Here is a 21,077-nt window from a genome sequence, read left to right as displayed (position 1 = left end):
ACTTTATACAAAAATAACTTCCATATAGTCATTAAAAATTTTAAGTCAGCTATAAATAATAATAAGCTCTACATTGTAAAGATTTATAGCTTTCTAGATCTTATTTGAAGAAGTTAGTTTTACAAAATAATAATTATATGTATATTGTAAAAAATATATGCTATGTTACATTAAAGATTAAAGATTAAAGATGGAACAAAATATTATTCTAAATAAGTTGCTTAGAATAATGATTTACTCTTTAGAGTTGTTTCCAAATCATTATAAAATGTTTATAGAAATTACATTAGGATAAAAATACTCTCCTGATTTGAGCACTCATAAGTTTTTAAAGATCTTATGTCATGTGTCTTTAAGTGATAGCGTATGGATAGGATTTAACTTATTTATTTTATTTATTTATTAACTATCAATCACTCACGTGTATTTTTTATCAGGAGGAGATTAGATCATAAGAGAATCCTAATTCATCACATGGAGAGAAAAAACATTAAAGAGAATGCAAACGTTTAAACTTCTAAGATAACTTTATAAATTCCCAATCGTATAAATTTAATGTAGTTCATATTGTACCTCTATATTCATTTGGACCAATAATTTTAGTAATCACACTTTTATTAAGTTAAAATATTCTCATTATAATAAAAATATTTTGTCCCTACATTATCAATATAAAGAAGTTTTTACTGAATATTTAGATAGGTTCAAACCAGATATAATCTACTTCCAAAGATTTTGAAGAAAATCAATATTCATTAACATAAGCAAAAGACTCATCGCTTCTACACATAAGGTTGAAAAGGAAAATGATTTACTATAAGACTATTAGGTGGTTCTTGTTATTATTGTTGTTGCTGTTGATTTTATACAAAGTTTTGATGATTTATGTGCTATGGCTAAAAGTTAATAAACGAAACCTTGCTTGCAACGTACGTGAACAAGAACAACCGGTTTGTCTCTTTGCTGAAGTGAAGCAACTTTTAGGTTAGGGTGTTTTTTTGGTTGAATTTTCAGTCGTTTTATCCTAATTTTCCTTTTTAGTTGGCACTTGGCTAATAAGCTTCTCATTGACTATAAATATGTTGTCTGAAAGAAGAAGAAACAATTTGGGCCCTCTGAATATATAGCTAGTGATTGTTGGGCGTTTGGCTGGGCTCTAGTTCAAACGATCTAAGTGAGCTCCGGCGTCGGGCTGAATTTGTCAGATTTTACGTGGGCGCGTTTTTCAAGTAAATAACCAGGGGACAGTGATGAAATTAAATTGGATCCCTATCTTATATTTAATGTAACATCCTTACAGGCAAATAGTGTGTGACCCCCCCCTCCCCCCCACCCCCGCGCGCACGCATACACACGCGTATTGTTCATGTATGAAGATGTATTACATATAAGATAGGTATTGTTAATTAAATTTTGTGATTGTACCGTGCTCCGGTCCAGCTATAATGAATTCCTTTTCTTTGTCAAAATTCTAAATCCATTATTTTTTTTTCGGTTTAGAGAATTTAAAAATAAAAACACAAACACACACATACAAAATAGTGAAAATACGTACCCAACATAATATTCTAATATAAAAATGCAATAGATGGTTCAACACCTACTTAGTACTTCCTAAACCAACTGCTTTGATTGCAAGTTCATGAGTGTGTAATGTCAACTCTGTGACCTGCAACTAATCCCAATTTTAATAGTTCCACATTGTTGGTATGCCACCTTTTTTGTTCTCTTTTTAAAGCATAAAGAACTCCCACTGATCTTGGAATCTCCAAACACCCACCTGAACAATATTTTGTGATAAATTAGAAAATTTTCATCTCAATAATTCAATAACATGTTCTAGTCAAAATAATCACGGGCAATTTCCATGTTTCAACTTTTTGACAATTTTTTTTTTGTCTATTATATTTTATGGAATAAGACAGCATTCAACATACATACATTCATTTTCATTCCCTCCGCTGGATCCATTTATTTTATAATTTTTCCCTTATGATTGATTATGGATAGAAATGCAAGGAAGAGGCCACCATTAAATAATGAATTGCTCTTAAAACAGGGTTGTTTTCCATGTGCTGCATGTGAAATTCTAGACCAATTCACTCACGGATCTACTTCTGGACTTTCTCATGTTCTTTGTTCAACCAATCCAGCCTCCACCGCCACCAACCCTCACTTAAAAGTCATTCCATCAACAATACTTTCCAAGAACCAAAAAAACAAATCCTCTTGAAATTGATATCGCACTAAAATAGTTAACTAAACAAAAGCTTTTAGTGATCTTGAGCTCAAAAAAAAAAAAAAAAATCCTCTTGAAATTGATATTTCAGTTGATAACGTTTATGGGAAAAACAGTTGATTGATAAAAGCAGGTACTTAGTTAAGAAAATTTTAAAAAAATAAAAAAAGAAAGAAAAATTGATGGATAAATAAATAGCTCACGTCACGGACGGGAAAAGGCGTTGGCTGAACAGAAAGATATGGCGCTTTCATTCTATGGTAAAGAAAGAATTACGTATGCTTGAAAGTTGAATTCGATGTTAGTACAAAGAGCTCAAGACAAAGTAACGCTTTAATTATTTCCAGAATTAATTAAATTTGACCCCCCCCCAAAAAAAAAAAAAAAGAATTAATAGAAAAAAAGGAACAGAGCTGTCAATTTCATTTGTCGTCTTTTACTTTGATTCAATTAGTTAATAATGGTTGCATTGCTTGATGCTTATATATGTATATACACGTGTGTGTGTGTATATATATATATATATATAGAGAGAGAGAGAGAGAGAGAGAGAGAGAGTTAACTTTCTCTCAACTCCCTCCATTTTTCTCGAGAAACAATCAACATGGGTTCTGGGAAACAAAGATCGTATTCGGAACTGATTAATGTTGGCATCATTGTTATTTGTTGGTGTTTGTTTGTGGTAAATTCAGATATCGATGCTGACGCTGATGCTGGTGCCAAGTGGAGAAGACAGCCTGTCGAAAGGAGCTGCGCCAATGCGTATGAAGGGAGATGGGTGTACGACGAGTCGTATCCTCTCTACGATTCATCAGCTTGTCCAAACATTCGCAAAGAATTTGACTGCAACGAGTGTGGGCGGCCCGATCATCTTTACTTGAAATACAGATGGCAGCCTGATAACTGCGACTTGCCCAGGTGAGGTAACCATATATTTACTAATTTTGTCACTTATTCACCCTCCTCCTCTTCCTCTCCCCACCCAATTATCCGTCAATCTGTACGTGTATTAATAATTATGCCAATTAACGTCGAGTCTTTACCTACCTACGCAGCCAGCTTAGTCAGATAATCAAGTGGATGAAAAGTTTTAGTCGTTGCAAAAGCATTAGTCAGTCACATTGTTACTGTTTATGATGAAACTGCACATGTAATGATTGCAGATTTTTAACCACTATTTGGGATTTGATAAATTGAAATGCATCATCTTCGAGAATTCCCTTCACTTTTTTATCACCGGTCACGAGAAAGAATTTCACCAGTAGGAAAATAGGGAAAGCAACTTATATTATAATAATAATCTACGTTTAAGGGCTTGTTTGGCCTATATTGCTTGTGTCTTCTTCGGTCCTTCACGTTCCGGGAGAAGCACAAAGTTGGCTGTAGCAGTCTAGCAGTGACTAACAATCGACTTGTCGTACTTTTCTTTTGCATTTCAACGACAATTCTAGTCTCTTATGGTGAAATGATCTGTCGTTCTCTGATTTTTAAACCAAATGACAATATGTACAAGTATCATAATCTGTGTTACCTCGTTTGTCCGTGAAAGTTGGAATTAATCTTAAGAGTTGAGACTATGCCTCAATGCCGCTGAAATAGTTGCTCAATTCTCTTTATACTGCTCACATTGCAGATTTGATGCTAAAGATTTTCTATGGAGGTTGAGCGGCAAGAAAATTATGTTCATAGGGGACTCAGTCAGCCTGAACCAGATGCAATCACTTCTATGCCTACTTCAAACTGCTCTACCCAATACCAACATCATCGGACAGTCAAATGATACAATTACCACAGTGATATTTGAGGTAATTGAACTAACTTTACAAATCGTTGCGAATTTTTGTTCAGAATTGCCATGCAAAAGTGCAAAACCTTTAACAGCTTCGACTATATTTTGCAGGACTATGACGTTTCGGTGATACTATTCCATTCCTTGTACTTGGTAGACATACAAGTAGTTGAAAACGTTGGTCGAGTTCTGAAACTTAATTCCCTTAAGGATGGCAACATATGGAAGAACATTGATGTTCTGGTTTTTAACACTTGGCTTTGGTGGTACCGCAGAGGACCTAAGCAACCGTAAGACCAGCTTGGCTCCGTCAACACAGTTTCAGCTCAATTAATGTTCTTGCATATACATATAAACAATATCTGACCTGAAATTAACGCATGAGCATTTGGTACAACCTTTGCTTGCAGATGGGACTACGTTGAATTTGATAACAAGATTCTAAAGGACATGGACCGCATGGATGCTTTTCGCCAAGGCTTAAAAACATGGGCAAAATGGGTTGATTCAGATGTTGATACAACAAAAACTACAGTCATTTTCCAAGGAGTTTCTCCATCACATTACAAGTCAGTCGCCTATCTCAATTGCTTTTTCCGTTTCTTATCAATTAGTTTCATCATTTTTTGGTGAACATTATTATTATTATTATTATTTTTGGGGTTATGTGTGATTAGTGGCACAGAGTGGGATGAACCGGAAGTGACAAACTGTGCAAACGAGAAGCAACCAATAGTTGGATCAAAGTATCCGGGTGGTTTACCAGAGGCAGCATTGGTGGTCAAAGATGTTTTAAGAACTGTCAAGAAACCAGTTCATTTGCTTGATATAACAACTCTTTCACAGCTAAGAAAGGATGCACATCCAAGCTCCTTTAATGGCTTCAAGGCCATGGATTGCACCCACTGGTGTGTTGCTGGACTTCCAGACACCTGGAATCAACTTCTGTATACAGCTCTTGTAAACAACGGTTAAAAACAGCAATTGAGACACAAAAGATGAAACCAGAAATTTATACAGTATAGTTACTCAAGCTAGCCAGCTCATCATTTTCTCTCTCTGATGAATGAGGTACCGAAAGGCAACACGGTGTTACATTGATTTTAGATCAATTCATTTAAGCTACTAGATTTATTTTTTGTATAATAAAACGTCAAATTTTATCAGACATACTGGCTGATTCTTCCTGCAAAGAGCATTCTCTTTAGACACAATAAGAGTGGTGGAATGGAACACAATCATTCTTTTCTTCAAGTTCAAGGAAGCAAACGCTTTATCTTTAAGCATAAAAAAGCCAACCACCTTTGCATGCGTCAATATAATCAGAAATGATGACTTTGCATAGCATCAAATTTTCCCCTTTCTACAGCATTTAAAACGCAAAAGTTCTTGTTCTTCATTCACGGGTATTATTTTGGAAGAATTTCAATATGCCTTCCTCTATCAGTTACACTCTCTTTACTATCTTTTCAACACTTCTCACCACCAGCAATGGAGCTTTCTGTGAAAAATATACAGAAGGAATAGTGATAAAACGTTTCGAGAAAACAACCCACCTTCACTTCTATTTCCATGATATTGTTGGCGGCAAGAACCCAACAACTGTCAGAATTGCCGGCCCCCCAAATGGTACAGCATACAGCTTTGGAAGTACAGTGATGATTGACGATCCCTTAACAGAAGGACCTGAACCCACGTCAAAGCTAGTAGGAAGCGCTCAAGGAATGTATGCCATAGCTTCCCAACAAGATGCTTCTTTACTTATGGTTATGAATTTTGCTTTCATGGAAGGTACATATAACGGGAGTAGCATTAGCATTCTTGGGAGAAACCCTGTTATGGATGATGTGAGAGAAATGCCAATTGTTGGAGGCAGTGGATTGTTTAGGTCTGCTCATGGATATGCATTGGCACATACGATAGCGTTTGATTTCAAGACAGGAGATGCCACTGTCGAGTATAATGTTCATGTAACATACTATTGATCATGTTCATATTGGGCTAGCTAAAATAGGAGGCATGAATTTTCTTTCTTGTTAGCAAGATGTCCACCTCTAATCATGTCAAATTAAACTAATAATGTTGTTAAATTTTATTTATTTTGCGGATTACTCAAACTGTTCCAATAGTTAACAGCGAGGAGATAAATCACACAGAATACACAAAAGTTCCTTGTTGAGAAAATATTAACAACAAATCGATAAACAAATAAAAAAGAGAAAAAATTTGGAACAGAGGATGAAGTTGCTCAAACCTTTCCAAGGAAACACTATGCAACTGCAGAGAAAGTAAAACACAAGGTCCTTTGTACAGAAAACGAGAAAAATGAAAGAGGAAAAAAAAAAAAAAAGGAAAAAAAAGGCAAGAAAAAAAAAAAAAAAAACACATTCCCTGCATGGTCAATAATTTCAATCATACCTTCTAAATCTCCAGGCAGATACAGAGAAGAGGGTTCTATCCTGCCAGCAAATAACTAGACATCCATTCTCTTCTTTGATCTTATAACCATCATAGCCATAGCTCTGCAATAACCTCCTGGCTTGCAACATACCATGGTAGCTTAATGGCACTCTTCCAAATCCGGCTAACTCAAGCCGGAGAATCCATTTCTCAAGCTTCTCGTGCCTCTCCCTTCTCTCGATTCCTTCACATGCTATGATATTCTTTATTTCTTCTCCAAAGAGCATCTTCTCAACTTTCTGCCGCTCTATGGATGCTCTCGACATGGTAGACTCCAAGCAATCAAACATTGCAGCATAAAAGTTCAGTGCTTCCATGACCCTCTCCATTAAACTTGGCCCATTATGATTTGATTCCTGTTCAGTTACTACCACCACTTTTGGCGAGAGACTCCAAAGGGCATTTAAAAAGCTTCCCATCTTTGGGGAAGCAGCTAGAGACAAGGGGGTTGATGCTGATGCTGATGCTGATGCAGAATCAGGGCTTGGGCTAAACATAAGGACAGAATCTTTCTCAAGCCACTCTCCTAAGGTGCGCCGGTTCATATGCAATACTCTTTGCAAGTGACTAGAACTTGAAGTTCTTGATGCTGACGGTGAAGTCCTCCTAGGCATCTCATCGTCAGTTGCCAAGAGGCGGTGCATCTGAAGGACAGAGCTGACTGCAAGAGCTTCTCCTGTCTTACGTAAACTCTCAAGATCAACATTTTCCAATTTGCTTACAATAGGGTTGAATTGAAATGGAATGTCCAATTTTTCAGCTTCCTCTGTCAACCGTAGAGCCATTTGTTCTAGCACCTCTTTCTGTTCATGAATACCTGTAATCCTCAAATGAGGTGGGCCTTCCGGCCGTGCACTTAATGTCTGCAGTAGGTTGATCCATTGGGCAGGTTCAAACGAGTTCAGATCAATAATATGAACCATCTTTTCTCCTTCCATAGCTTCTACAATGGCTTGATTTGTTATCACATATGAAAGCTTTAAGAAGGGGCAAAGCTCAAAGAATAACTTTTGAACGATTAGTTCTTCAGTTATAGATGATATTTTCGTTGAATTGAGGGCTTTGTGCAGTCCGGGCCAGGCCTTTAGCATTCTGTCAGCAAGTGCCTCGGTAAAATATGCAGCAATCCGCTGCACGGTATCACCATCAGGAGAAGCAAGGTGGGAAATTTGCTCAAGGCCAATATTTGCATTCTCAACACTGCCAGCAGCAACATGGTTAGCACAGGCAACAAGGAGATGGATCAAACACAAGCCTCTCTCTTCAGATTTCAACTCCCTAAGCCATGGATAAGGTGATCCGAACGCAGGTGACAGTGACATCATAGAGAAGAACTGGAGGGGTGATGATGATGCAGATGATGCTCCGTCCTCTTGAACCATTCCTGCCATTCACAATAAAAGCAAACTCCTTTCCCTGAAATGCAAAGCAGAGAATATTTTCAGCCAGAAATAGATCATGTTGTTACCAATCAAATTTGAAAGACGTCAATAGAGGAAAATGAAACATGGTTTAATTTTTCAAAAAAATGAATAACAACAGTCCCAGCTGAAAAATCACTAGTAGAATGTGATAAGTTCAAGTACTTGTCTGCTATCTTCTTTTGTCAGTGACTACGCAAAATTATTTCAGTACAGAAAATAAGATAGAAAAACGAGTGAAAAAAAAAACAACATTTAAATGAAAAGGAGTAACAAAGTAAGTGTTTTCTTTTATAAATTTGTTTAAATGTTTCATTTAGTTATCACCCTCAAAAACACATGAATGCAGCTTATACAACGAGGCCAATCAGATGAGTGAAAAAATTCTGCATTTCTACTCTCATAATGTTATTTTCTAGCTTTCCAAACACATTTCAGCAACTAAAAGTCCCTAAATGAATAATGTCTAAAACAAAAGAAAACTCACATCTTTTGTAAAAACACAGAGCAAGCCGAATGTACTACTTTAACAATTCTCCAAACTAAGCAGCCAAAATCGAGAAATATCAACAGGACTCACCAGAGAAAGCTCAGAAGCTCCTCCTGAGAATTACAAAAGAAACAAAGCAGCAAATTCAAATTCCCAGCTGGGTTTTCAAGTTTAGCAAAAACCCAGAGAAAAAGTTGCAATCTTGGTTAGGCAAACGCAAGTATCCTAGTTCCTCAAAGTGGATTAAGAGATATTAGATAGGGTTCGTGGGCTGGGGTTTTGCTGCAAAGTGGACGAATTGAAATTAAAGCTCTTGTTTTGAAGGACTTTTCCATGGCTGCTTTGACGACAACACAAGAGGTTGTTTTTGTCTTCATTACTTTGTTGTCCTTTGGGGGATCAGAGGAATATGGAATTTCTTGAAATGCAACACAATAGAGCACAAGCACAAGCACAAAAATGAAAAATTGTTTTGTTTCATTCTCTCTTTAAAAGTTGATTTTTTTAATTTTTTATATTTTTTTGTCATTACGTGAAGTGGATGGGAATAAGAGCTGGCCTAAACTTGGAATTATGCTCAAACACAACATCAATCCAAACATGCCCAACAAAACAAAACAACAGTCTTTGCTTGTTGGTTAGTGGGTGAAAGTGGGGATTGCAAGGAAGCGCTTTACAGGTGCCTCTAAGTCCATTATTTGTCTTCTTTTCAGTGGCATAGACCATCCACTTGGTTCTTTCCTCTTGCATTAGGACAAGGAAACAAGAAGACTGTGGGAAAAGCCAAAAGTAGATTGAAGATTTAACTTTAGGGGTGGAACCTTGGTGGGAAGTCCTTGGAGTATCTATCCAACTAAGAAGCCCATTTGGGACTTTTTTTTTTTTGAAAATACAATAGTATATAATTTCAAAAGATTAAGCTTTCAAATCAGGAAAAAAATCCAGGATTAGTGATTAACCACATCATCCTATTTGATAATCAGAATCCACTAGTGGTTATATGTTGGCACTCAGTCACTTACTAAGCTATTTGTTTGTTCTCTTCTTTCTTCTGCTTTTTTCTGTTATGTTTATTTACTTTTGGTTTTGTGGGGGTAGCTTTAGTGGACAGTACTTTTCTTTGTTGGCTCTTTCATGATTTGTTCGCACAAATTCAGTTAAATGGGTGACCTTCTTTTTGCAGAACAAGACCTTCTTCACCTCTTTAAAGGCTTCTCACAAGTTGCTTCACCAAGCTAACATTGAGTGCACAATTCTTGAATGAGTCAGCTATTGCGTCAGACAAGTAGATGACAAATATAAGAGACCAAATCAAAGAATCCATCATTGTTTTTTCCTCAAACCATTAGCAGCAAAAAACCAACTTGTATTTTCTTTCCTGTGAAGTTATCCAGGTGACGTTTTTTGTTTGCATTTATAAATGGCGATAAAAATTATGCAAGTCAAACTATGCCTGCTAATAAACATCTTGACCATATATAGATCTTGAATCGCAAATGAAGTAAGCAAGATGAAGATGGAGGAGTGTGGATTTGGATTGAATCGAATCTATACAAGTTCGCTACATACAAAGCAAATGTTTGTCAAATTATCAGGCGTTTCCGAGGTTTGATTAACTAGCTAATAATATATATCACTGAAAGGGAAACAAATTGGCATTTTGCATGAAAATCAATTCTCGTTGTCTTTAGCAGTACCATCGTTTGTAACAATGTTTAGAGGTGATGTTTTCAAGGAATGACTTCTTTTTGTAGCTTTGCAGCCGCGCATTTTGTCTATCGTGATTCTTTAAACTCAATAAGGTCATTGAGGGACGAGTATAAAGTCCTCTAAAATTCAGCGAAAAGTTGGCAGATTCTATTCTGGGGAGAGGAATTTTGACAGGAGAATAGAAATTTTATGAAGGAGACAAAAGCGGTGGCTTAATATTTAATCTCAAAATTGGGGTTATGTCACGGGCTTGGAGTTGTTTGAAAATTCTTAACAGCTTGTCCACCTAATTCAAAGTCTTGACTCAGCCTCTGCCAACTGGCATTATTGTATTATATTAAAACACTCTTTTTATGCCACCTTGTATTTGGCGGTAATTTTTTTATTACATTACACTGCATTAAAAATATAGTTAATAAAATAAAAAGAAGTATAAAATAAATGGATTTATGCCGTATTGAATCAAAATGTTGTTTATATTTTAAATATAAGCATTTGGCTTTATTATTTAATAAATTTGAATAAATTTAAATTTATTAAATATTAATTTATTATTTATATTTATATTTAAATGAAAATCTAATACAGTAATAAATCTAAATATTTAATAAATAAATCATAATACATTTTTCTACTTTTATTGCATAGAATCATTTTACATATTTTACTTTAAATACGTAAAAAGTATTTTAAGTCTAGTTAATCATTTATTATTTAATAAATAATAAATAAATTTATAAATTTTATTTAAACATTTAGTATTTACTAAAATACTAAATTTAAAAATAATTTTAAATTAAGCAATCATACTTGACATTAATAAATGAAAATAAATTTATAATTAAATATTATATTGTTTTATAATAAATATACTTTTTTAATTATTTAATGCTTATTTTAAAAAATTACTAATAAACACTAAAATTTAATACATTTAAATAAAATATTAATTCAATTTAACATTAATATAAAACAAATTTATTTATATAATATAATCCATACTATACCAACCATAATATTACATTATAACTTAAAGTAGTACACCGTGATGCAATATACCATAATGTAATGTGGTTAATACAATATAATGTAATATAGTTTATTAAAAACACATCTTTAGTATTAGGGTATTATAATACCATATTTGGTAAATACAACATCAAGAACGGAAGTGGCACTGCTCACAGTAAGTTTGTCATTACCAAGCCCACTTCCACAAAAAAATTTGAATTACCAAACCCACCCACAACCCTATTAAAATTTTATCTCACCAGCCTACATTTCTCAATCAACCCCGTCAAAAGTTTTTAAAATAATCATTCTCTTAGTATACCCCATATACTTCCTTATTTACCGTCAGTGTCAAAACTCAGGCGTTTGATCCTCTCACATAGTAGTGCAATTGTTGTTGCAGCTCTTGGCGAAGGTGCCGGGCAACTACAGCCATTACAGTTTTAGCAAGAATTTGGTACCGAATGCAGAATTCGTGGATCTAATATACTATAGTAGGCGTCATAAGTCTAAATTATTAGAATTTTTTTAGGTAGTTTTTGAGCCTTTGCTACTTTTATCGAGTCACATCTCCCATCTTTACTTGTTTTTGGACAACTAACTATTTGCTTGAAGAGAGAGAGAGAGAGGGAGAGGAGAATTACAATAAAAAATTTTACAAAAAAAAAAAAGAAGAAGAAGAAAAGCATAGGTGACTTAAAGAAATTAGAGAATTAGGATAGATAACAATGTAATTTTATTTATCCTTTTTAGTAATTTTGTATAAGGAGAAAAAAGAAAATATTAAAATAATAATTAATGAGGGTAGATGAGATAAAAATGAGAGGTTAAATATCACTACTCCTTTCAAATACTAAAATTACCCTTAGTTAAATTTTATTAAAATATATATTTTAATTTTCCTCCTTACATCCACAAAACACAAGTGTTCATCACATCTTATTGGTTTTGCATATATAATAGAAAAATAATATTGATTTAATCGTTAAGTTTTTTTTTAATATTGTTTGTTTATATTTTAAATAAATTTTTAAAAATTAAATAAGTTATTTTACATTTACTAGTATAAATTAAAATTTAAGATTTTAGAGAATATAGATTATAAGACTTTTTTAAATAGTTAAATTATCTCAAATATCTTTAATTTATTTAAAAAAATTTATTTTATTTTTTATAATATAATTTAAAAAATTTATCTATTGAAATAATTATATAATTTTTAATGAAAACAAAAACTCTACCGAACAACTAAAATATATATATTTTTTGGGATAAGAACTCCTGTTATATTTAAAAACTGTACGGTAGGAGCCTTTAATCTAATTCTCTCTTATAAAGAAGAGAAATTAATCTACAGAAACATAAATAAATTGATGAGTTAATTCTCTAATTTCTAATTTATCTTAGAAATTTCTCTTTAATGAGAATATCTATCCCTTAAATAATTTGAAGTTTTCAATATGCCCACGGAGATGAGTATTTAACCTTAGGCCGCCATCCATCTTCCTTGGTGCCGCGTGTCACTTCTTCTTCAAGTCGACGGCTGTGATTGATTCATTTTTGAGGTTGCGGCCTTGTACGGTCAGTTTCTGGAAACAGCGCCATGATTTTAGGTCTTCTTAGGTTTGATTTCAAAATTGATTGTTTGTAAAATGTTATGAATAAATAATTCAATTGGTTTGTGAGCACCTTTATTATTATTATTTTTTTCAACTTTCCAATTTAAACCTGATCTTCTGTTGTAACCCAGCCGAAACGGATTGGAATTTTCCAGTTTGTTGCGGTTCCACTTGTTACGAAGCTTGCCCGGCTTGGTTTCGTAGTACAACCTATCAACCGGTCTGGATCGGATTCAGCAAACGCTGACCCAAAGTGGTTCATGCCTACTCCCAGTTGGCTCAATAACGCGTTTATGATTTTTAATTTATAGGTAAGGCATTAAAGAATAGAGGGTTTTTCTTTAATGGACTAGAACTGTAAAAGAATAGGCATTAGAGGGTTTTACTTTGTTATATAAAGTTTCTATTCAATAAACTTTTTTCTGAGTAACAGAAAGGCAAGTACCTAGTCAATTGTATGAGATTATGTATTTGTGTTTGAGTTCTATGTGTTTCTCTTTGAGTTTGTGAGCTAGTGATGATCAATAATAATTCTTGTTAGAAATTAGATTTTATTTTATTACTTATTTTTATATTTGCTTTTGGTTGTGTAGATGGAGGGGAGTATTGCTAAAACTCTTTACTCTGAGAGTTTGCAGCTATCAGACTTAGAATTGGATCCTCCTTCAACTACCAATCGTAAGAATTATTATTTGATATAAATGACTTTTTTTTTTGGGTTTTACCATTATTAAAGTTGTATGTAAAATGCTTTTCAATAAGTTTATAAGCTGAGTTACAGCTCCTGAATTGGGATGTGAACTAAGAGAAAACGGTTTAATTCTCCAGAAAATTGAAATGCATCCAATTTTCTTATGTTTAAGCATAGAACGGTTAGGCGTAAAGCAAATTGCATGCTAATGTTGAAAGAGATATCTTTGCGTGCATTTTGTGATGGATAAATTCCTTTTAAACGCAAGACATGCATTGCATTGTTTAGTTTCAGGTTGTGATGGAGGTGATTTGCTGGATGGTGATGATGGATCTGTATGGGGTGGCTCCAATGAGGAGTTTGATATAGAGACTGATTTAGACAGAGAGTGGCAGAGGAGACGTGATCAATTCCACACTGTATGTTAAATTTGTTTTCATATTTTTCCTGTGTGCAAATGTATGATACTTTTCAAACCTACATTAATATCATGCTTGATAAATTCTAGATTGGATATCGTGATGGACTTCTAGCGGGGAAAGAAACCTCTGCACAAGAGGGATTTAATATGGGCTTTAAGGAGTCATTTCATTCTGGATACAATTGGGGTCTGGTTAGAGGTGTTACCAGGTATGCTAATAAGAAAATGAAAAAAATATATATATACAAGTGGTATGTACCTTTGCATAAAAATTTGAATTTCTTGAGTTCATGAGAGATATATACGTGTATACATATTTTGTTTAATTAGATTTTGGTTTTTCCTTCTTGAAGTGCCCTGGTTTGCCTTCCCAATGAGCTGAAAGAGATGTTGATTGAAACACAAGAGAAAAGGAACAAATTCCAGAGCTTGTATGAATCTGTGCACTCTCTTTCAACAACAGATGCCCTTAAGTTGTTTCATGATGATATATTGACGAAGAAAGCAGTGGAACAGAGTGAGGGTGCTGAAGGTGGCTCCAATGTAACAGGTTTGCAAAATCAAAGTTCAGACCGCAGTCGCCTAGAGAATCACTTTAGAGAGCTTGAATCAATTATTCTTGAAACGCCTGCGATCCAAGTTCATTTAGAAGTTCAAAAGTAGTTGGTGTCATTGTGTAATGATATTGGGAAATGATAGTCCGCACTGGCATGGAAATGTGCTGATCTGCCTACAGTAAGGCAGTAAATTTTGTAGGATCTCAGTTTTTGAAGAAAATATTGTTCCTTTCCATAATCTGTAATTATGATCTTGTTGAAAAGACTGGAACTGATATTATATTTATGTCGAAGGGTATTGAATAGACAGTAAATACTTGCATTTACAAATCAACCCAGTAAATGTGGTAAGGTATAGGAATAATTGATAAAGACGAAGAGAGCAAATGAACAGAATGATTGATTTTTGCTTCTGAGAGCATTGATGGTGAATTGACTGTAGCCAATAATCATTTTATTCCGAATCCAATTTGCCTCCTGGTCTCGAGTGCCCGGTCTGCGTCTTGAAACTGATTGTTGATATTCTTATTGGTTACACTTAAAAGAGTTGCAGTCGGCAACTTAAGTCACTTATGGGATTCATCGATTTGTCAGTAGAGAAGTGCAAATGGTTATTAGTCAGACATAAACTGAATTAATTTATAACCATTAGTACGTAATAACAGATATTCATTAATAAATTATCATGGTCCACTAAAACAACAACAAAGGATAGATTGAGAGTGTCCAGTTGAAGAAACTAGACACCGTATTTTCTACTATTATTACACAATATTAAACAGACACTCTTCACTTGAACCACTTAGAAGAACCAGTAACCGTATTTGTAGTTCTATCTTCTTCTTCACCATTGCTCCATCTAGTTGATTTTCCTGTATGTTTGAGAAGCAGCTTACTCTTAAAACATAAGTCTGGCCAACTTGCATGGCCCTCACCTGCATTCAGAGTAACGTATGAGTCAAAAAAGAGTTCAGCATATTTGTTAAATATAGGAGAAAGGTCCTAGTATTGATTTTTCTTGTTTACCTAAGCTATCAACATCAGCTACAAGCTTGAATTGGTCTTCCAGGAGCAAAAGTTGCTGAGGAATCCCTGAGGTGTATGTCAAATTTAGGTACCGGGATGACGGTTTCGAAGGCTTCAACTAGTAGTGCCACCTTCCTCTTTCTAGCAGGAGCAAGTTTGGTGACTGCCTGTCTGAGTGCATAATCAACCATCCATTCCTCAGAATTTTTCCTCTCATCCGTCATCTGATGCTTGAGATCAACTTTTTCTGCATCTGGATCGGGAACCACAGGCAGGAAATTTGGTTCTCGTGGGTTGAAGTTCCTCATTTCCTCCTCATTAGTGGCTGGTCTCTTGGATCTTATTGTCCATTTTTGATTGCCGTCAATGATTGACAATTTATGGTTGGACTTACTCTTTAAGGGAAGTGATGTGCTCTTCAATTTTGTGATGGTCTCAGCACCAGTCAGATGCAATGTTTCTGTTGTTTCTGACTGACTGCTGTCATCGACTTCCACTTTCTCAACTTCTCCAACCGCACTCTCAGCCAAGCTGATTTTATTCATGCTCGAATCACTCTCCTCCTCAGAATCCAAAATGTTTTGGTTCTCAGCAACATTACTGCCCTCATTCTTGCATTCTGTTCGTTGCTCTTGATTTTCAGCCGGAATGATTTCATCAACTAGAAATGGGCTGCTGTTACTGTCTTCAGCAGAGTTTTCAAGCAGGCCAGGGTCGATGATGTTGTGGTTTTGGTTGTCATCTATGTTTACACCATCTTGATATGCTTCAAACAAATCATTAGGAACTTGGACTCCAATTGATCTTTTGGTAACAGGAACTTGTTCTTTCCCTTCCATGTGATCTCCAGCTTCGCAGTTAGGTTTTTCCTGCTCCAAAGCATATTCACCAATGGCAACATTTTGATCAGTTTTTGAATCCACATTCTCATGGCTCTCACTGTAATCTTCATCTGTTATAACCTGATCTGTTTCATCTGAATTCAGGGAAGAATCAGACATTTGTTTCTGAAGCCAGACGGCCAAGTCATCATTTTGAAGAGATTTATCCTTCTGTTGTTCCTCAGGAATACAGTAGTTTTCAACATCTCCAACTTGAGGACCAATTCTGGGGATATCATTCATTGCTTCAGGTATTCTGCTTCTCTCCTCGATAGAAGTTTTTGGTTCCACAATTGGATCCTCTGTCCAAGCAGAAGCGATCATAACCCTGATCAAATGAGTCTCAGCATCCTCGGTGGTAGATTCTCGATCACTTTCAGACAATTGGCCAGACTCAATGATCTCCAAATTCTGGGGTGTGCCATCCACTTCACAATCACTGTCCTCTTGTCGTGTCTCAGAGCATGCACTTTCTTCTTCAAAGATTTCATCAGCCTGAATCTTCTCGCTGCCATAAACAACAGTGTTGTCTGATTTGGCGATGGGCTCACCACGCAAATCTTGATTCTCGATGTCCGATGAATAACCATGATCAAAATTTGATTCATTCTCATTTTTCATTGAATCAACAGCTTCCGTATCAATCTCTAGGGTAGGAAACTGACCCTCCTCCCACTCCATATTGCTAGCTTCAGAAATGCTACCACTTTCTTCACTGCTGTCATTGCTTTTATTTTTAAAGTCACTTGCAACATGAAGTACTCCTTCAGTTTGAGCTGCAATTGCTGAGTAGTCTTTATCTAGATCCTCAACTTTCTCTTCTTCAGGAATCCCCTCCATGTTATTAGCTCCCATAGAAGCAATTTCACTGTATTGTTCAAGATTTTCCTTGAAATCAATCTCAGACCGCGGTGACCCAGCAGAAAGATCCTCAGAAATTTGTTCTTTATTGCTCTGTTCCACTTCTGCTTCATGAAAATCTCCATGAATAGACTCGTTATTCTCTATTTTACCCTTAGCATAGATTTTAATGAAAAAATCTATGCCCCCTTCTTGCATAGGAGGAGACGGAGGTGAGCTGTTCAGATCTCCTTCTGAGTATGCAGGTTTGTTATAAAAAATCACCTGCCCTGCATCAACTCCTTCCATTTTTTCACCAGCTGGTTTCACTTCACGTGGAGATAGAGCTTCCAACTTGAAACTTTTCTGTGTCTTCAACATTCGCCTTCTTGCCGATAAGAAGCACTTCAATGGTGGCAAAGGCTTATGATGATGACCATTAAGAGAACAATAAGTATACGGACACACCTTTGTAACTGAAGTTCCTTCGACTTCAGTACCCCCAAGATTAAGCACAAGATAATCCGGGAACTTTGAGTCCTTCAGAGTTGAAGAACAAGTAGCTCTCTGTGCATTCACATCAGCACAGAGAACAACTCTAGAACATTTTTTAGAACCAGCTCTCACATGCTTGAAACTGGGGGTCTTTGTTAAAGTCCTCACCAGCTTCAGACTAGATGACTTTGTTAAAGTTCTAGCTGGCTTATTACTAGGACCTGAGCCAAGTTTTGATTTTGAGTTAGCAGAGCTTCTCTTGGCACTTACCTGGGAACTTTCTTTTCTTGCCTCTGAACTGCTGGTACCCTTCATGTAATTTGGTGATCCATAAGTTGTTCTTGCAGGAATCTGTTTTTGTGAAGCTGCTATTGCTGCTGTTGTTTTGACATTCAAAGGAGGTGGCTTTCCAGGCTGTGAGATGCTTTGTTTCAAAGTTGATGATGATGATGATCTCAAGCTCTCAATATCTGATAGCTTGATCGATCTTGACCTTTTCATTTTCTTTTTCATATCAGGGCCTCTACTCTTGCCATCATAAGATGATGGTTTTCGATTTGCCAAGCGTGTTTCTGATTTAACATGATCAGCTTGGATTCCAAACTTGTTGGATACCTTTCTTTGCACCATCTTCAAACAAAAACCTGAACCTGAAGTATCAGCTAAAAGGACATAAGGTTAGTTTTCAGGTTTCTTGATTCCTGCGGATTGTTTTAGCATGAAAACTACATAACAAAGAAAAGGAAAATGCATTGAAAGTTGGAAGGGACAAAACAATATGAGATTCTTTTTGGCTTTCTAGTTGATCAAATTTGAACTTAGCATGATAGATAACAGGTGTGGTTTGGTTTGGTTTGGTTGCGTTGCGTTGCAGAACTGGGTCCCTTTTGCTTTTAGCATTTTCTGAAATGAATTATTAGGTTAGAAAATGGGATTCGTTTAGTTTACATACGGCACTGATTTGTTTCATAATTCTGAAGGGGTTTTAAATTAATGTGTGATTAGATGTCCTAACCTATGTTTGTGCAATGACATAACTACCCTTCATCATGTGGATAATCCCTATCCCCTTGTGTTTGATGCATAATATATAACCTCTACCGATACGGCCATTATCCAAAATTTGGCTGCATTGACCCCCCCCCCCCCCCCCAACAAAAAAACAAAAACAAATCATCTTGTCCTGTTAAATTAACATTTGATTATGAAAATGAAAGCGATGCATTTGCATAAAAGAACATCTCATCAACTGTAACTTTGTAATTGTGAGGAAAATACATATGGAAAGTACTTTTAATTGTTTTTGTTGATGCCCAAAACACACTCAGTTTCAAATACATTATGCTAATCGCAGAAGGACTGTGTTAGGGTATTAATGTAATTTTGGTCAACCAATTTTTGGCTTGTTAAATTGAGTTGAAACTGTGGGCTGGAGAACCCACGAAGGGAGGTAAATGGCCGGCAGCACACAGGGGCACTTTTAGAAAAGACGCAGCTAAGTTTTCAGTGGTCGGCGAAAATAAGCTGCTTTTGTGGGCCCAGAGAGGTCCAATTAAGCACACGCTCCTCTTCGTTATGGCCCACCACCCACTATTAAAGAATAAAAAGCAAAAATAAAGAAAAGAATTTTGATAAATAATGAAAGAAAATAATAACCCAAATTTCCATAATCTTTCTTCCTATAATTCCACCGGCCTTTTGCTATTTAAATTGGGAATTAAAAGGTCATTATCGTTTTGATGAAACCCAAAAACTAATTTAAAATATCGGTTTAGTTGAGGTTATTGTTTTGATTTAGACAGATTTTAGATCAAATTGATTAATTAGATTGTGCACCATCTGATTTCTCGTTTATCATCATATTGGGACTAAATTCTGAACCGTATTTTATCAATTTAGCCGACAAATGATTTGAAATGGAAAACTTTCTGCCGCCCAACGATTAGTTAGTTGGACTTTGGGTTTGAGGCATTAGACAGTTCAAAATTTCAAATTATTACAATAAGCTAAGCATATTATAATGAACATGTTTAATATATCTCATATATATATATATATGCTAGTAAACGCTAGCAACTTTATTCTATCCATACCGAATTGCTTTCAAAATTTGGATCAAGCTTAGCAATGACCCGTGTTCTTACTTTTCATGATGGCCAAGAAACTCCTCTTATTCTCTGCTAGTTCTTGACCATAAAGTCCCAGTTACTTAACTAGAAATGAGCTGCTCTTTTTGAAATTTGAGAATTTGGTATACCTGTTTTTGACCAATCGAGCTTGCCCTTTACACGTTACCAATTTCACCATCTAAGAATATGCTAGTAAGAACTTAAAAACACATTCAATTTCTCTGCTTGTTACAATCTTGACAATGTTAGGTATTGCACGAAGGAGCGTTGTGCGGACAACCTATTGGGACCAAAGTGCAGAAAGAAACAGAAACACTACATGTTTAACCATCAAAATGTGAATGAGTTTCTGCTTCTTCTGCAGTCATTTGCCATTGAAAAGGGCTACAAGCTATCATGGCGCCACATGCTGTGCATCAGAAAGCCAGCTTAGCTCTTTCATGGTGTACTAAAATATTCACATGAAATATAATATCCCATGTTATCTTGTTTCCTGTTAAATGGTTCTAGAAAATTTATCGAGTTTCAGTTCCAAGCTCAGTTTTGTTTTAGCAACAATCCAAATGATTTGTACCCATATGAGATAACATACCAGTCAAGATTCTTGTCCAATTTTCCTGAATGGTGAAACTTTCTGGGATTTTTTTTTTGGGAAATTTTTGGTCATCAATGACTTATCAGATTTTTTGCTATCCATAGCCTTTAACATGGCATGTTTGTGCTATGTATGCATGGAGTGGCTGATTCTATGTGATTATTAAGAACCGAATCATTGACAAATGAAAATATAATTAAGACGAGCACATTTGAGATGATATTAGTGGAAATCAAAGCAACTTTATCAAAAAGAGAGTTGTGTGGACCTTTCAAAGATTTAGACATTTCAGTACCACCTTTAAGCTACAGTTGATATCTTTTGATAAGTAATCAACTTCCTTTTTTCTTTTTTCTTTTGGGATAGTTTTTGGAGGAAGATAAGTTAAGTAATCAATTTCAGATGCTTTAACTTGAAGGAAATTTTTGCAAAACTGCTTACTTTAACACGTGGGGATTGGTCTAGAAACTATTAGTTCACTCTCTATAAAGCACTTGGAGTAATTTAATTATTTTAATTTCAATATATCTCTAGACTAATTATTCTATTTGTTAGTATCAATTTTTTATATGCCATTTGAGCTTAACTGCTCAATGCCCATCTATGAAAGTCATTGGAAAATAAATAAATTGGATTTGTTTTGGGGGAAGTAGGTGGCGTCAAATAGATGCATGATTAAATAAGTGCAACGTAGCTATCTTGG

The 21,077-nt window shown here is 35.3% G+C and overlaps 5 protein-coding genes across 10 annotated transcripts; 3 read left to right on the top strand and 2 right to left on the bottom strand.

Annotated features, from left to right (window-relative positions):
• Nucleotides 1-2,763: 2,763 nt before the first annotated feature.
• LOC102620000 (protein trichome birefringence-like 38) lies at nt 2,764-5,074 on the top strand. Its single transcript, XM_006482912.4, has 5 exons — nt 2,764-3,157; nt 3,873-4,044; nt 4,140-4,318; nt 4,439-4,597; nt 4,706-5,074. Exons 1-5 carry the CDS (start codon nt 2,844-2,846, stop codon nt 5,001-5,003), a joined length of 1,122 nt encoding a protein of 373 aa, XP_006482975.1. The 5' UTR covers nt 2,764-2,843; the 3' UTR covers nt 5,004-5,074.
• A 246-nt stretch (nt 5,075-5,320) lies between these two features.
• Nucleotides 5,321-6,127, top strand: LOC102620286 (dirigent protein 22-like). Its single transcript, XM_006482913.4, has one exon. The coding sequence runs from the start codon at nt 5,459-5,461 to the stop codon at nt 6,011-6,013; it is 555 nt and encodes a 184-aa protein (XP_006482976.1). The 5' UTR covers nt 5,321-5,458; the 3' UTR covers nt 6,014-6,127.
• Nucleotides 6,092-8,904, bottom strand: LOC102620574 (scarecrow-like protein 3). Of its 2 annotated transcripts, none has more exons than XM_006482915.4 (2): nt 8,397-8,904; nt 6,092-7,904 (listed from the first exon to the last, which is right to left on the bottom strand). In XM_006482915.4, exon 2 carries the CDS (start codon nt 7,877-7,879, stop codon nt 6,437-6,439), a length of 1,443 nt encoding a protein of 480 aa, XP_006482978.1. In that variant the 5' UTR covers nt 7,880-7,904; nt 8,397-8,904; the 3' UTR covers nt 6,092-6,436. The 2 variants fall into 2 exon arrangements, with proteins under 2 accessions (XP_006482978.1, XP_006482977.1); XM_006482914.4 differs by having other exon boundaries at nt 8,490-8,902.
• Nucleotides 8,905-12,452: 3,548 nt separating this feature from the next.
• On the top strand, nt 12,453-14,742 carry LOC102621026 (uncharacterized). Of its 5 annotated transcripts, none has more exons than XM_006482919.3 (6): nt 12,454-12,701; nt 12,895-13,050; nt 13,333-13,417; nt 13,719-13,849; nt 13,939-14,060; nt 14,205-14,742. In XM_006482919.3, the coding sequence occupies exons 3-6, from the start codon at nt 13,333-13,335 to the stop codon at nt 14,512-14,514; spliced, it is 648 nt and encodes a 215-aa protein (XP_006482982.1). In that variant the 5' UTR covers nt 12,454-12,701; nt 12,895-13,050; the 3' UTR covers nt 14,515-14,742. The 5 variants fall into 5 exon arrangements, with proteins under 5 accessions (XP_006482983.1, XP_006482982.1, XP_006482980.1 ...); XM_006482917.3 differs by having other exon boundaries at nt 12,871-13,050; XM_006482920.3 differs by lacking the exon at nt 12,895-13,050 and having other exon boundaries at nt 12,453-12,701.
• Nucleotides 14,743-15,056: 314 nt separating this feature from the next.
• Nucleotides 15,057-18,565, bottom strand: LOC102622080 (calmodulin binding protein PICBP). Its single transcript, XM_006482921.4, has 2 exons — nt 15,435-18,565; nt 15,057-15,343 (listed from the first exon to the last, which is right to left on the bottom strand). Exon 1 carries the CDS (start codon nt 18,278-18,280, stop codon nt 15,449-15,451), a length of 2,832 nt encoding a protein of 943 aa, XP_006482984.1. The 5' UTR covers nt 18,281-18,565; the 3' UTR covers nt 15,057-15,343; nt 15,435-15,448.
• Nucleotides 18,566-21,077: the final 2,512 nt, after the last annotated feature.

The sequence above is a fragment of the Citrus sinensis genome, chromosome 4, assembly GCF_022201045.2.
Source record: "Citrus sinensis cultivar Valencia sweet orange chromosome 4, DVS_A1.0, whole genome shotgun sequence".
Taxonomy (NCBI): domain Eukaryota; kingdom Viridiplantae; phylum Streptophyta; class Magnoliopsida; order Sapindales; family Rutaceae; genus Citrus; species Citrus sinensis.
Note: the sequence above shows the minus strand (reverse complement) of the source record. Positions and strands in the feature narration are given on the sequence as shown.